Source organism: Carassius gibelio, chromosome B8, assembly GCF_023724105.1.
Source record: "Carassius gibelio isolate Cgi1373 ecotype wild population from Czech Republic chromosome B8, carGib1.2-hapl.c, whole genome shotgun sequence".
Taxonomy (NCBI): Eukaryota; Metazoa; Chordata; class Actinopteri; order Cypriniformes; family Cyprinidae; genus Carassius; species Carassius gibelio.
Window position 1 is genome coordinate 29,805,813 of NC_068403.1, and position 15,527 is coordinate 29,821,339.

Here is a 15,527-nt window from a genome sequence, read left to right on the forward strand (position 1 = left end):
GGGCATTCACTAGCTGTACCAGATCAAGAGTCAGTAAGACTCAAAAATTATTTGGCCAAAGAATTAGCTGGACACCAAGATAGCACACGTGAAATTTAAAATCACCTAGAATTAAAAGATCTCACCTAGGAATAATTACCCCTAAAAAGTCTGAGAACTCTTAGAACTTAAGGAAGTCTTTGTGCAGTTTAGGTGGATGATAAATTACTGAAATCGCCACTTTGTGTTCGAGTATAATCAACTAACATTCAAAGCTTAAATAGACTTCAGTTGCTAATATCTGACAACAAAACTTCTGTTTAAAAACCTGCCTGTCCTCCCCCTCGTCCCAATGACAGAGAAGTGTCAAAAAATGTACAGTCATGACATTCAGAGAACAGACGCATATCCCACTAAGTAGGCAAAGTTTCAATTAAAAATAAGAAGTCAGGATCGCAGGAAGTAAAAAAGTCCATTAGGATAAACTAATTTTGTGTAATTTTTAATAAATTAGTAACCACAACGGGTCTGACTTTCAGTTATAATATTGTAATGTCAAATAGCTTTAATTACTCATTTCTATTTTTAAAAGTACAGTATTAGTATAAAAGATACTTGCTCTCATTACTTTTAACATTGATACTCATTATAGTACATTCTACCATGTTTAATGGCATCTTTTTTATAATTTAAGCAAGAAAAAAAACTTATTTTAAATTCTATTTTTTGGTTGCTGTTGTTTCCACAGCATTTTGGAGATTCAATATGACAGTGTATGGTAGATTACAACTTTTAATGATAGGTGGGATTAATTACCGTAAATTACAGAAATCTTTAACAGAAACACTTCAAGTAAATAGGTTATTTGCTGAGAGATTGTTTTTTTGTGACTTTACTTTGTGAATTTACTGAACTTTATAATGTGTGAACTATACAAAATCACATCTGAAATAATCACAATACAAATCTATTACAAAAGTTATAATAAATGAAGGTCCAATAATTCTACACACACAGACACAATTTTCTTTTTAGATAACATCCATTAATTAAAATAAATAATATGCTCTGCAACCAGATATTACAAATCTGAATAAACTATCACAACAAAAACAGCAAACAGTCATATGTCTTAAAATTTATTTTTAGAAGCTTTCTTATAAGTGAAAGGAGTTTCTAAGCTCTAAAAACTACAGTGCTATTTTTTGACGTAATTGCATGAAACTGAAAGTGTACAAATGCTTAAAATTCAGAAGAATGTGTGGTATGTGGTCCAACAGGTGCATTAGTTCCTCTCTCTCTCTCTCTCACACACACACACACACACAGACACACACATAATACATTTACTCCCCTTGCAGTTGGTATGTAGCAGTGCCATGTAAAAGGAAGTCAACGGCAGCTAAACTATGAATGAACATAACCTTCTTATAATATAAATAAATAGCTTAAATAGTAAGTATTTATTTAGATATGACAGTCCATCATTTTATTTTTCAGCTTTTTACTTTCAGGCATATCATGGTCATTAATTGATTTTGATAGAGGCTGTTCTGTATTTCAACATATTTGAACATTTCCAATACTTCAAAGGCCCCATAATATGATCATACATTCTAACAAATAAACAAACAAAAACCTGAAATAACAGGACTACATAAAACATGAATTTCTCATTACACCATCTTTTTTAGAAAAAGCTCTCTGTGACATTTTTGTTGTAGGCTCTAACATTGTCAGAGACAAGAGCGACACGTAAATTATTCCAAAAGAGCGGCTGCACTCGTGGGTTCTTGGGCCAGGATATAACAGATTTTTTGCAGAGCCGTTTTCTCATCTGAAGGTATTTGAATTTTGGAAAAAGAAAGTCCAGCAAAACTAGAACTGCAACATCCACTTTCTCATCTAGAAGGCGCTGCTGAACAAGGAGGAAGGCTTGTCGGACGACTCCACTTTCGTGAGAACAGCCATTAGGGCTAGTCAATACAAACACGGTCTTTCTGCTGTTGTAAACGGCCTTGTGGAGATTCTCTATGCATGACACTCCAGGCAACCAGTCGCGTTCCTCTAGACAAAGTCGAAAGCGCCATCTCCCTCTGTTCTCCAACCTCACAACCATCTCCTTGTAGATCCAATCCCTGACTGCCTTATTACTCGTATCAAATACCACAAATGCATCGTATTGGTTATCCATCATGCTGCCGCCATTAACTGGAGTGTGTCCCTTGTGACCAGTCCATAAAATCTGGATGCAGTACCACAGGTCCCAACCATAGAGATGCTTCAGGAGGGGAATGCTGGTTGCTGCCAATGTCAACCATAAAGTACAGAAGAAAGCAACACTCCCAAATATCTCCTGGCATGAGTGAAGATCTATCGAAAGGACATTAACACCAGCCAATGACTCTGGAAAACCACAGTGAACCTCTGTGGTGAGGTGTGGGATATCCAAACTAGTTTCTCTGAGAAATTTTGCAAATCCAGAGATAACGCAACTACAAGTAAAAGGATTGGCATGCAGCACGAGTTTGCAGGATGACTTATTTTTATGTGGCCCAGCAGGACAGAATGTATAACCTGTATGGAATGACAAGGGAAGAGCCTGCACATCAAGGATCTTCAGCTGGTTGTGATTAAGCATTAAGTTTTTAAGATTTATTGCCTGACTAAGGAAAGCCTTTGGGATCGCAACTAGTCGATTGTGACTTAGGTCCAGGCTTACGAGACGGAGCTCAAAATGAATATTAGGTAAGAATGAAAGCCTGTTTGAACTAAGGTTCAGGTGGCAGAGCTTTTCAAGAACTGAGATGTTGCCCCAAGGGAAATAACTCAGCACATTGGAATCCAGTCTTAGCATCTGGAGGCTTGGAGGCAAGTTTACAATTACCTCTGGGGGGAATGATTTGAGCTGATTTTCGGAAATGTCTAAGTGTGTAAGTTTAGTAAGACCCTGAAAGAAATGTAGGTATTGGTTACGCCTAGAGTCCCACATTATGTCCAAACGATTTCCAGAGAAATCAAGATACTTCAGAGAAGTACTATTAAGAATGTTAGAGATTCTGAGACCAATGTGATTGTTTGCTAGACTCAATATTTGAAGAGATGTTAAGTGTGGAAGGAATGTGAAGCGATGCCCCATGCCCTTAATTACAAAGTGGAATTCGTTTTTGCTGAGGTCAAGAGCTTTTAGTGTGCCACTTATCTCCTGGAAGGCCTTTTCAGAGTACAGGTCAATGCGATTGTTAGCCATATTCAGGTAGGCTAATTTGCTTAGATCTGTAAACTGTTGGCCATTTAAAGTTTGACTTATGTAATTGTAGGACAGATCTATGCATACCACTTTTTCCATGCCTCTAAAAGTACTTGCATTCAGCCATGGGATGTTGTTTTGAGAGAGGTCAAAATACAGGTTTTTAGAGCAGATCAGCTTCTTGAAATGCCACATAGAATAATAAAAAAAACATTGATTTTCTCCAGGGTCCTGCATAGTGTTCAGCTCTGAGCTTGGTAGGATGACTTTTTGAGTTTGCAAGTTGAGCTGTCCATTGCCACGTTTTTCAAGGGTTTGGTAGTTGTTTGATATGTCTTCAGCAGTGCAGGTTGAAAAGCATGAACTGAAAGCAAGCATGTTTTGGGAAAGGTCCACCCACCTTAATGTTCTCAGCTGGCTTATAGCATCCATGCTAACAGAACAGATGAAGTTCATGCGTAGCTCTAGGGACTCAAGTCTTGGCAGTTTGATCAGAGGTGCAAGGCTATAGTTTGACAGTTCTCTGAAGAATAGTCCACTTAGGTACAACTCTCGTAGAGCTGTCATCTTCTCTATGGATGGTGACAGAATCAACTCAGAAAAGGATTGCAGGGGTTCATAGTTATAATGAAGACTGAGGGACACAACATTCTGGAGCTCTTCATAAAAGGTGCCATTCTGGATGGCGTAGGCTAAAAAGTTGTCTGATAAATCTAACACTTGGAGCTTGTGGAGTCGTGCGAAGAGATGCTGAGGAATTGTATGCAGTGAATTGCCTCGCAGGCTTAAACTAATTAGAGAGTCCCTTTGATCCAAAAATGCATCCGGGTGCAGATTCAAAGACTGGTTGTTAGGGCATGGGAAACAGGGCTCAGAAGCATGGTCACACCTTTGGCAATTCCACCTTAGGTTAAGGTGTCGCAGATTTTTAAGATTTGCAAAGGACTCTTTATTGATATGCGTGATCTTGTTCTCTCCCAAGTCTAGACTTTCTAGTGAAAGTGGAAGATATGGGGGAACAATGGTCACATTGTTGTAACTCAGTGTAAGGTTCAGAAGCTCAGGGAGACCTTGAAACACACGTGGGTCGATAAAGTAAGACTGATAACATGGGTTGGCATAGAAACAATTCTTGTTTAGCAGGAGTTGTTTTAGTAGCGGTGTACCTAGAGGCTCAACTATATGAAAGATGTGATTAAATTCCAGTCCCAGAATCTCAAGCTGCTTTGGTAGAGGAGGAATGGTCTTCAAGCTGTTCCCTGCTAACTGCAGGGAAGATAGGTTTTTAAGTCCACTAAATGCATTAGGGTCGATTTTCAGGCTGCATGAAGGCCATCTTAGCTCCTTAAGATAATCTGGTACACAGTTCCACATTAAACTGAGATGCTTGAGATTTGCTAATCCAGAAAATGTGGCACCTTTAATGTGGTGTATATGGTTTTCATTTAAGTTGAGTGATATAACAGAGAGAGATGTGAATTTAGGGACGTTAGCAAGACGCCTGCGCTGACAATCCACATTTATGTGTCCATCCTTGGTAGTGTGAATTTCACATGGATAGAATTCAGGATGTAAAGTTGCAAAAAGATGAAACTGATTCAGTATGAAAGCCAGATAAAACATGTGTCCAAACATGGCCTAGAGATAAGAGAACAAGAACATTAGTAAAATAAACAATCAGCTATGCAAGTTAAATGCCATTTACTTTTTAATATGCTATATTCACAAACCTTTAAGAACTGCAAAGTACATTACATGGGCTCAGTGGTGTAATGTAATTTTGGGGGTGTCTGTACTTTACGTAAGTATTTCTATTTCTATTACTTGAATATTTATATTTCAGTCAACTTTACTACTTTTACTCCACTACATTTCCTAATTAAAATGTATACTACTCTTGCTCCAATACATTTCCCTGAAGCATATTTGCTACTTACTACAAAATAGATGTCAGAAGAACACAGACTATAGGAAAGCAGGTTTGATGAATCAGTGGTCTGGTGTTTGCAAGTTAGACTCCTAAAAAACACATACACAACTGAGGATGATTGAGTTGTGGTTTTAAGATTGATGTATACACTTTTTTCTTTCCGGTTCAGAAACAGGGGTACCATTCACTATGATTATACAGATTTGAACAAATAGGACAATTTTGTTTGTGTGAAAGAGGAAATTCAGATATTCCTAGGATTCCTTAAGGGTGTGTAAAACACAGGCTAATTTTCTCAGTATTTTCAATTGAGTATGGCTTTCAGGTACTTTATGCTGTAGTGTTAGTCAAAAGTGTTAAGTAAATAAGACAATACAATCATATATACATTATATAGCATAATTGCAAATAAATTCATTTTGAATATTTGTTATTATTATTTCACAGGGTTTCTTTTACATAGTATTGAATATGTGATGCTGCAAGTTCTTTGTTACATTTTCCCATTATTTCAAAAATATTTAAAACACACACACACACAGATACAGACACACACACAAATAAAATCACTTACCAAAGGTTTGCATTCCAAAACTACACAACACTGTGTATATTTTACATTCACGGGGGAAGGCAAAGAAACTAAATAAAATGCTAGGTCTAAGTATTTATATTAACAATGTGCACCTTTTCATGGAAGTGAAAGAAAAGTCTGCAGTATGTGAAAGTCAATCACCCACACACACGCACATAGTCGAGGAACAGATGTTCAGAAATGGTGACAAAATGGAGTAGTAATAGCTATTCTTGGAATAAGATTAGTTACTGAAAAAAGAGAAATGGATGAAATGACAAGCGATTTTGAGCACAGGGCTGTCAGGGCTATAGCCCAAACTATATATTTTTTTCTCTCTTGCACAGAACCAGAATTGTTGGTTGGTTGGTTTCTCCTTTTATTGCATAATTATAGCATTTCGTGTTTTATGGGAAACGTGTTTAACATCTGTTCCAGAATAGCAGGTTCAGGATGAATATCTGTGTTATATTCATATCCAGCTTCCACCAAATACCTGAACAAAAACACACTCAAAACCATTAGCTATCACAAATATCTACTGGTCAATATCACAATACATGAAGCATATTTTACCCACATATCAAAATCTTTTTTTTTTGGGGGGGGGGGGGGATTTTAGGCATATTACATCAAGCACACCCCTCAAAAAAAAAAATAAAAAAAATAAAAGTATTTTTATATCATCATACTATGCATTTAAGAATAAATAAATAAATACAAATAAAAAATAAAGGTTAACACGTTATCTCGATAGTCCACTTTCTACTAACTATAAGTAACTTTGCAACTACGTCAACTAATTTTCATTCATTTGCAACTACATGTCCACTAACTCTCAGAGTAGACTGTTAGGTTAGGTTTAGGATTAGTAGAATACATTGAAATATACTTTTAAAGTTTCTCATAGTCTGTGTGTTGTGGACCAATCAAAATATAGTGTAAGAAGAGATTAAGTGGATGGTCTACTAATACTCTAAATACTGCTAGTTGACATGTAGGTGCAAACAGGGGCCTAACAGTTGGGCAAGGGGTGTGGATTTCAATGAACATAAAATGTATCCAAAGCAATTTTTGAAGAGGAGTAAGGATATGTATTACAGAAAGAAGCCCTACTACTATTAGTGCAGCAGGGAGTCTTTTGACAAATTAGACAACGTCAAGCTGTTGTGGTCACACTGCGACACCACTCATGTCCAGTGTTGCCATGTCCCCAATTTTCCACTGGAATTGGGCAACTTTATCATGGTTGCTGCGATTGTCCGTCATGTCTGTTGGTTGAAGTGACCCCAATAATGTGTATTTCAGCACCTGTAATGCCATTATTACCAGGGGCACCCCTCAAAATGCAGTTAGTTTGGGCTAGTTTTGAGTAGCAGTTGGGCAGGTTTCATAGTCCTGACATCACACACTCTATGTACACTTGTTTTGTATACTAATAGTAATGTAAATTAATAATAGTAATAGTTGCAAACTGTTTTATTTAGACTTTAAGTCTTTGGTAATGTATAAATTACCTCAAAGGCCATGCACAGCTTTTCCTTTAGATTGCCAGGTTTGAGCACAGGAAAAAATGCAATGATTGGTTGATATTAGGTCAATCAGACTGGATGGCGGTTCGGCATCGAGATGTCGTCCTCGCTCACACGAAAGACCTGGGGTTAAGACTTAATGCCAAGAAAGGTGTGCTTTCTCCAGTCCAGAGAACCACTTATCTGGGCATGGTGTGGGATTATACCACGGTGCAGGCACAGATGTCTCCTGTTTGGATTGAGTTGATCCTCACCACAGTCACGAGAGTAAGGGAAGTCCGATCACCCAGACTGCTGGGTCTGATGGCAGCTGCATCCAACGTGATGCCTCTTGGCCTGCTGTACATGAGACCCCTACAGTAGTGGCTCAAGACCAAGGGGTTCTCCCTGAGGGGAAATCCTCTTTGCATGCTCAAGGTCACGCGGAGGTCATACGTGCCTTAGACATGTGGAGGAGATCTTGGTTCTTGTCTCAGGGTCTTGTCTTTCTGTAATACAGTGTCTTGTTCCCTACTCAGGGAACTATGATTACATACGTAACCTGAGACCATTCCTTTTCAAAGGGAACTTTGTATACACCGCCATGCTGAGGGGAATGCAGTCCAGAACCATGGCAAGCACTAAGTACCAACTCTACCATTTCCATGGGAGTTGCCCCTGGGATGTTTAGATGGCTGTCTGTTCAATTCAATTCAATTCAATTCAAGTTTATTTGTATAGCGCTTTTTACAAAACAAATCGTTACAAAGCAACTTTACAGAAAATTATGTTTCTACAATATTTAATAGTTGCTAGTTAATCCTGCACATTTGACAGGATTTTAGAAAAAATAAAAATAATAATAATAATAATACAAGACGTAGTCAGCTAGACGATGAACTATCAATATTATTAATTAAGTTATTATATGATTCAGTCACACATTTAGCAATAATTGTTAGTTCTGTTTGTTGATTCAGGGTCAGCATCATCTGAGGTCCTCTGAGGGTCAGCATCATCTCTTCTCAGGTGTTCTGGATCCAGACTGGAGCTTGTGTAAATCCTAGTTACCACGGGATGTAAATCCCGTGGCGAAATATAGAAACAAAATACAGACATCATTAGAATAGCTGCTGATCCAACAAAGTAAAATTAGTTTAACCCAAGCTAATGAATAAAAAAGCACCTTTGATCAGATGCAACTACACTCACAATTTAAAAGATACATTATTCGAATGCTTGGCGAAAGAGATGTGTTTTTAATCTAGATTTAAACAGAGACAGTGTGTCTGAACCCCGAACATTATCAGGAAGGCTATTCCAGAGTTTGGGAGCCAAATGTGAGAAAGCTCTACCTCCTTTAGAGGACTTCGCTATCCTAGGAACGACCAAAAGTCCAGCGTTTTGTGACCTTAGGGTGCGTGATGGGTTGTAACGTGGTAGAAGGCTAGTTAGGTACCCTGGAGCTAAACCATTTAGGGCCTTATAGGTAAGTAATGATAATTTGTAACTGATACGGAACTTAATAGGTAGCCAGTGCATAGACTGTAAAATTGGGGTAATATGATAATATTTTCTTGACCTGGTAAGGACTCTAGCTGCTGCATTTTGGACTACCTTTAGCTTGTTTATTGACGAAGCAGGACAACCACCTAGAAGAGCATTACAATAGTCCAGTCTAGAGGTCATGAATGCATGAACTAGCTTTTCTGCATCAGAAACAGATAACATGTTTCGTAGGTTGGCAATGTTTCTAAGATGGAAGAATGCAGTTTTTGTAACATTGGAAATATGATTTTCAAAAGACAAATTGCTGTCTAATATAACACCCAGATTTCTGACTGTAGAGGAAGTAACAGTACATCCGTCTAGTTGCAGATTGTAATCTACAAGATTCTGTGTAGTGTTTTTTGGTCCAATAATTAGTATCTCTGTCTTATCCGAATTTAATTGGAGAAAATTATTTGTCATCCAATCTTTTACATTTTTAACACACTCTGTTAGCTTAGATAATTGGGAAGTTTCATCTGGTCTCGTTGAGATATATAGCTGAGTATCATCAGCATAACAGTGGAAGCTAATTCCGTATTTTCTAATAATATTACCAAGGGGCAACATGTATATTGAAAATAGAAGGGGACCTAGGACGGATCCTTGTGGCACTCCATATTTTACTGATGATAAATGAGATGACTCCCCATTTAAGTAAACAAAATGGTAGCGATCGGACAGGTAGGATCTAAACCATCTTAGAGCCTGCCCTTGAATACCTGTATAGTTTTGTAATCGATCTATGAGTATGTCATGATTTATGGTGTCGAATGCAGCACTAAGATCAAGTAAGACTAGAAATGAGATGCAGCCTTGGTCTGACGCAAGGAGCAGGTCATTTGTAATTTTAACAAGTGCAGTTTCTGTGCTATGGTGGGGCCTAAAACCTGACTGAAATTCTTCATACAGATCATTTTGTAGGAAGGTGCTCAATTGAGCAGACACAACTTTTTCTAAAATTTTAGACATAAATGGAAGGTTTGAAATAGGCCTATAATTTGCCAGTACACTAGGATCTAGTTTTGGTTTCTTAATAAGAGGCTTGATAACCGCCAGCTTGAATGGTTTTGGGACGTGTCCTAAAGATAACGACGAGTTTATGATATTGAGAAGCGGTTCTTCGGCTACAGGTAACAGCTCTTTCAGTAATTTAGTGGGTACAGGATCTAATAAACATGTTGTTGGTTTAGATACAGTGATAAGTTTATTTAGCTCTTCCTGTCCTATGGTTGTAAAGCACTGCAGTTTATCTTTGGGTGCGATGGATGAAACTGTGAAAGTTATATAAAAATATATATAAAAATATATGAAAAAGTGTTAGATGCTGTAGAATCTACATTCGCTATTGTATTTCTAATGTTATCTATTTTATCAGTGAAGAAATTCATAAAGTCATTACTATTTAACGTTGGTGGAATATTTGAATCAGGTGGCGTCTGGTAATTTGTTAACTTAGCCACTGTGCTAAATAAAAACCTTGGATTGTTTTGGTTATTTTCAATGAGTTTGTGTATATGCTCTGCCCTAGCAGTTTTTAGAGCTTGTCTATAACTGGACATACTGTTTTTCCATGCAATCCTAAAAACTTCTAAGTTAGTTTTTCTCCATTTGCGTTCAAGACTACGAGTTACTTTCTTGAGAGAGTGAGTATTACTGTTATACCATGGTAGAGTACGTTTTTCTCAAACTTTTTTCAATTTGATCGGGGCAACAGCTTCTAATGTATTAGAGAAAATAGTGCCCATGTTGTCAGTAATTTCGTCTAATTCATGTGTATTTTTGGGTACAAATAGCAGTTGAGATAGATCAGGCAGGTTATTTGCGAATCTTTCTTTGGTGGCTGGAACAATAGTTCTGCCCAGACGGTATCGCTGCGACATATAGTTAATATCAGTTATACGCAGCATGCACGATACAAGGAAATGGTCTGTAATATCATCACTTTGAGGTACAATATCTATAGCAGTAAGATCGATTCCATGCGATATAATTAAATCTAGTGTATGATTAAAACGATGAGTGGGCCCGGTGACATTTTGCTTGACTCCAAAGGAGTTTATTAGGTCAGTAAACGCAAGTCCTAATGTATCATTTGCATTATCAACGTGAATATTAAAATCTCCCATGATTAGCGCCTTATCAACTGTAACTAGAAGGTCTGAGAGGAAATCTGCAAATTCTTTTAGGAATTCTGTATAAGGCCCTGGTGGTCTATACACAGTAGCCAGAGCAAGAGATACATTAGATTTCTTTTGCATGTCTGACAGAGTAACATTTAGCAGAAGTATTTCAAAAGAGTTAAACCTGTATCCTGTTTTCTGGGTAACATTGAGAATATCACTATATATTGTTGCAACACCTCCGCCACGACCAGTCTGACGGGGCTCATGCTTATAACAGTAGTTTGGTGGAGTAGACTCATTTAGACCAAAATAATCATTTGGTGTTAGCCAGGTTTCAGTCAAGCAGAGTACATCAAAACTATTATCTATGATCATTTCATTTACAATAACTGCTTTTGGTGTGAGTGATCTAATATTTATGAGCCCAAACTTTAAAAATTGTTTTTGTTCATTTACTTTACATTTTTCTGGTTTAAAGGAACACTCCACCGTTTTTTGAAATAGGGCTTATTCACATTATTTCCTACATTTAGATAGGTGGGCAAATGCATTTTTGTGTCAGTGCATGCATTGTTTTAGTTTGACTGGGTCGGCGTTAGCTTAGCTTAGCACAATGAATGGAATCCTTTGTTGCCAGCTAGCATGGCCTGAGTAAAAGTGATCAAAAATATAAAAAAAAACCACTTAATTACTTCTTGTGGACTGCGTATTCACAACGAGTACAAATAGCGATCCAGATTAACACTAGGCGATTTCCTAGGCAGATATTGGCTTGGGACTATATTATGGGGAAGCACAGGCGAAGCACAGCTGCTTAGGCGAAGCACTGCTACTTCGGCGCAGAGATATCACGCAACACATGAAATCCCACGACTTCCGTCAACATACCGGCGTGAATAGTAGCTGCCTGGCTTTTTTCCTTACAGTACACGAATGGCGATGAACATGGCTGATTTTGAGAGAGACGAAGAGGGTGACTTCTCAGACAGTCAAGAACCAGAACCATACCTATTTGAACCAGAGTTTACAGAAGACGAGCTGCGTGCTTTGGAAATAGAACGACAGTAGGAGACTGCGGTCAAGCCAGCCGCACTTCAGAAAAACACCGTCAAGCCAGCCGCAAGTGAAATTTATATGCGCGTGTATTAGTTGCGATCGCTCAACAGCCTGAGGACGTGAGGATGAGAGCCAACATGAACTGGTGGTGTGAATGTGGGGGAATATGCCAATCTATGCCGACGGAAATAGAGTGTCTTTGCTGTAGAGAATGGGACATGTTTTTGGCATTGATGACCAGGCTCAACACGCCAGATCAAGATGAGCGTGCCCGAAGTTGTGTCACATCTACAGAGAATTTCACGGCGCTGATCCATTCTGCAGTACTCGATTTTTTTTTCCGGTGTGACAAAGTGAACTGGAAAAAACGCCCCACACCGAATGGACCAAATGGACAGCTGTCCACAGAGTAAGTGATTATTTTAATCATGACGCATGTATAGATCGACCCATATTATACCTGTATTCACATAGAGTTGATGTTTTCATGTGTTGCGTGATTCTCTGCGCCGAAGTAGCAGTGCTTCGCCTGTGCTTCCCCATAATATAGTCCCAAATCAATATCTGCCTAGGAAATCGCCTAGTGTTAATCTGGATCGCTATTTGTACTCGTTGTGAATACGCAGGCCACAAGAAGTAATTAGGTGGGTTTTTTTTTTTTTTTTGATCACTTTTACTCAGGCCATGCTAGCTGGCAACAAAGGATTCCATTCATTGTGCTAAGCTAAGCTAACGCCGACCCAGTCAAACTAAAACAATGCATGCACTGACACAAAAATGCATTTGCCCACCTATCTAAATGTAGGAAATAATGTGAATAAGCCCTATTTCAAAAAACGGTGGAGTGTTCCTTTAATTACGATAAGATTTTTTCTAGATCCTACATTATATTTATATTTTGACTTCACTATTCAGGGAACAGACACAGTCTTAATAGGTTTTACAGCGCAAGTACTTTTAGCATTTAAGCGGGTGGAACAAAACTCATCATAATGGTTATTTGAGAATTGTCTTACTAGTCACATGGAGCGAAGTGTCCTGGAGATGTTGTCAGAGAAAAGCTCCGCTCCAATTCTGCTGGGGTGTAATCCATCAGCGCGAAACAGTCTAGGACGCTCCCAGAAAAGATTTCTGTTCTTTACACCATGACAACAACCATTCATTTAAAGCAAAAAGTCTACTGAACCTTTCGTGTCCTCGTCGATAGGTGGGCAGTGGTCCTGACACGACGATCGTCGCCGCGGGCGTCGTGCTACGAACCGTCTGGATCAGGCTCCTGAAGTCCCTCTTCAGCGTCTCCGTCTGCCGCAGCGTGGTGTCGTTAACCCCGGCGTGAAGCATGACCGCTCTGGGGCTCTCGTCGTCCTTCAGGATCGCGGGTATCTGCGCAGAAACATCGAGAACACGAGCACCAGGCAAACAATGAGTGTGCACTTTACCTTCAGCTAACGTAGCACTTACGTGTTGGACGATGGAGTCTCCGATGATCACAGCGTCGCGTCCTGTCTCGCGGAGGGGAGCGAAGCGGTTCTGGATGGAGATCTCGAAGGCAGGAGGGGGAGAAGTCGTCGCACGGGACCCAGCTCGTGTCCTCCGCTGTGGATGCACCCAGGGTCCGTGGTGTCCCGGCGTCGCAGTGAAGGACATCTGGGAAGATCGCGTCCTGGGTCCCCCGGGCCTGCGCAGAGAAACACACGGAGTAGACGTGGTGGGACTGTTAACAGCACGCTGTATACTTACCCCGGACTTGTGAGCGTCAGCCCGGGATGATTCCAGCGCGGCTCTCCGCTCTCTCAGCTGGGCCTGCCTCTGTTCCAGGTCGCGAATCTGCTTCCCCACGGCCTCGAGCTCGAGCTGCACAGAGTGGAGACATTCATCCGCCATTAAAGCAAGTAACAGTGAGTACAGCAGTGGTAATGTGTGTGAATAGAGTATTAGCAATGTAAGCGCAGTTAGCAGCAACCACGCTTGCTGATGCTAACTGGCTAAAAGCTAATAGCGGACCCGGGAGATCAAAATAAAACTAGTGATAGCGAGGCGCTCTGATTGTTTTTGTTGTAGAATACAATAGAGGATATATTCACGCGTTATATAAACGGAAACGACGATGTATAAAATTGATTTTTAAGTTAAAAATAGTCAATGAAAAGAAGATAGTGACGGAGCTCAAACGCAGTACAGCCGTCAACAACGAACAGGAAGTGACATGTCGTGGAAATGTGTAGACAGGTAGACTGCGTCTGCTCCCACAGGAGCCCTATCTATATCTCTCCACTACTGCAGCAGCGTCTGCTCCTGCAGGAGCCTCTACTCATATTAATCCACCACCGCAGCAGCGTCTGCTCCCGCAGGAGCCTCTACCTATATTTATCCACCGCCGCAGCAGCGTCTGCTCCCGCAGGAGCCTCTATCTATATTTATCCACCGCCGCAGCAGTGTCTGCTCCCGCAGGAGTCTCTATCTATATTTCTCCACTGCCGCAGTAGCATCCGTAGAACAAACTCAATGTAACGCATCGCTAACAGTCTAACGCACATGCTTATCATATCAAAAGCCTTCAAGGGCCCAAATGTTCCCGACAATAGTTTCTAAACGTCACTGTACAACCTAGTCCTCATTTTGCTAAACCATCTTTAATATTGTACAATTGTTTCAACAGGCATGCTACAGCAATTATAAGTCGTGACCTCAAATGTTGCTATACGTTTCAGCTATTCACCGAAATAATCTGTTCAGATTTCCCCTATAGGGGGCGCAAAAAAAAAGCTGCTCATGAACCCTTTTGAAGCCCCGCCTTCTCGTTTTCTCATTAGCCCACTGGAGTGGTTAATCTGAAAATTCTTAACCAAGAATTTGAAAACTCTTAATCAATCCATCAGCACCATACAATTTGCCGTTTAAAAGCATAATCACCTCGATGGCTCTTGATGAATTATCTCTAACAACCATAGAACAATGATCAAAGAATTAAGAATTTAGCTTAAGAATTTTTTTTCTTCTTCTTCTTCTCTCTCCATATTGATATTTCGGCGATAGCCCACCAGCTACATCATTAACTTCCTCTTTTACAGTTGTTGAGACTTACCTATCTGGTGCCGTGAGTATAGAGCTCCCACCAGATGCGGTCAAGACTTTCTACTCTACAGCCAGCAAGGCCACCCGTTCGATGCGTGTGCTCCCTTCGGACGTCGGTGAGAATCTTAAGGCTAGGTAAACCTTACCTTTTCTTCCTAAGGCCGGCGAGACTCACCCATTCGATGTGCATGCTCCCATTGAATGCCGGCGAGAGCCTCCTGGCAACACAACTTACCTTTCCATCTACGCCCAGAGAGGTTTACCCATTCGATACCATGAGTAGGAAGCTCCCATCGGATGTTGGTGAGAACCTCCCGGTTAGACAAACTAACCTTTTCCATTCCTCGGCCAGCGAGGCTTACCCATTCGATGCGTGTGCTCCCATCAGATGCCAGTGAGAGCCTCCTGGCCAGACTACCTTTCCTTTCTCCTTACAGCCGCAAGCTGTCATTTCCACCATGCACTATCCAGATCCCGC

At 40.0% G+C, this 15,527-nt stretch overlaps 2 protein-coding genes across 4 annotated transcripts; both read right to left on the minus strand.

Annotated features, from left to right (window-relative positions):
• Positions 1–1,423: 1,423 nt before the first annotated feature.
• Positions 1,424–6,299, minus strand: tlr9 (toll-like receptor 9). 2 transcript variants are annotated; one of them, XM_052562890.1, is made up of 3 exons: positions 5,734–6,299; positions 5,167–5,248; positions 1,424–4,867 (listed from the first exon to the last, which is right to left on the minus strand). In XM_052562890.1, the coding sequence occupies exon 3, from the start codon at positions 4,862–4,864 to the stop codon at positions 1,670–1,672; it is 3,195 nt and encodes a 1,064-aa protein (XP_052418850.1). In that variant the 5' UTR covers positions 4,865–4,867; positions 5,167–5,248; positions 5,734–6,299; the 3' UTR covers positions 1,424–1,669. The 2 variants fall into 2 exon arrangements, with proteins under 2 accessions (XP_052418850.1, XP_052418849.1); XM_052562889.1 differs by lacking the exon at positions 5,167–5,248.
• Positions 6,300–8,074: 1,775 nt separating this feature from the next.
• On the minus strand, positions 8,075–14,069 carry LOC127963197 (uncharacterized). 2 transcript variants are annotated; one of them, XM_052562964.1, is made up of 2 exons: positions 12,991–14,069; positions 8,075–8,307 (listed from the first exon to the last, which is right to left on the minus strand). In XM_052562964.1, the coding sequence occupies exon 1, from the start codon at positions 13,856–13,858 to the stop codon at positions 13,082–13,084; it is 777 nt and encodes a 258-aa protein (XP_052418924.1). In that variant the 5' UTR covers positions 13,859–14,069; the 3' UTR covers positions 8,075–8,307; positions 12,991–13,081. The 2 variants fall into 2 exon arrangements, with proteins under 2 accessions (XP_052418924.1, XP_052418925.1); XM_052562965.1 differs by lacking the exon at positions 8,075–8,307 and having other exon boundaries at positions 13,109–13,652; positions 13,715–14,069.
• Positions 14,070–15,527: the final 1,458 nt, after the last annotated feature.

Coding starts and splice junctions, on each gene's coding strand:
- tlr9 (XM_052562889.1), bottom strand. CDS start 4,864: ATGTTTGGACACATGTTTTATCTGGCTTTCATACTGAATCAGTTTCAT.
- LOC127963197 (XM_052562964.1), bottom strand. CDS start 13,858: ATGGCGGATGAATGTCTCCACTCTGTGCAGCTCGAGCTCGAGGCCGTG.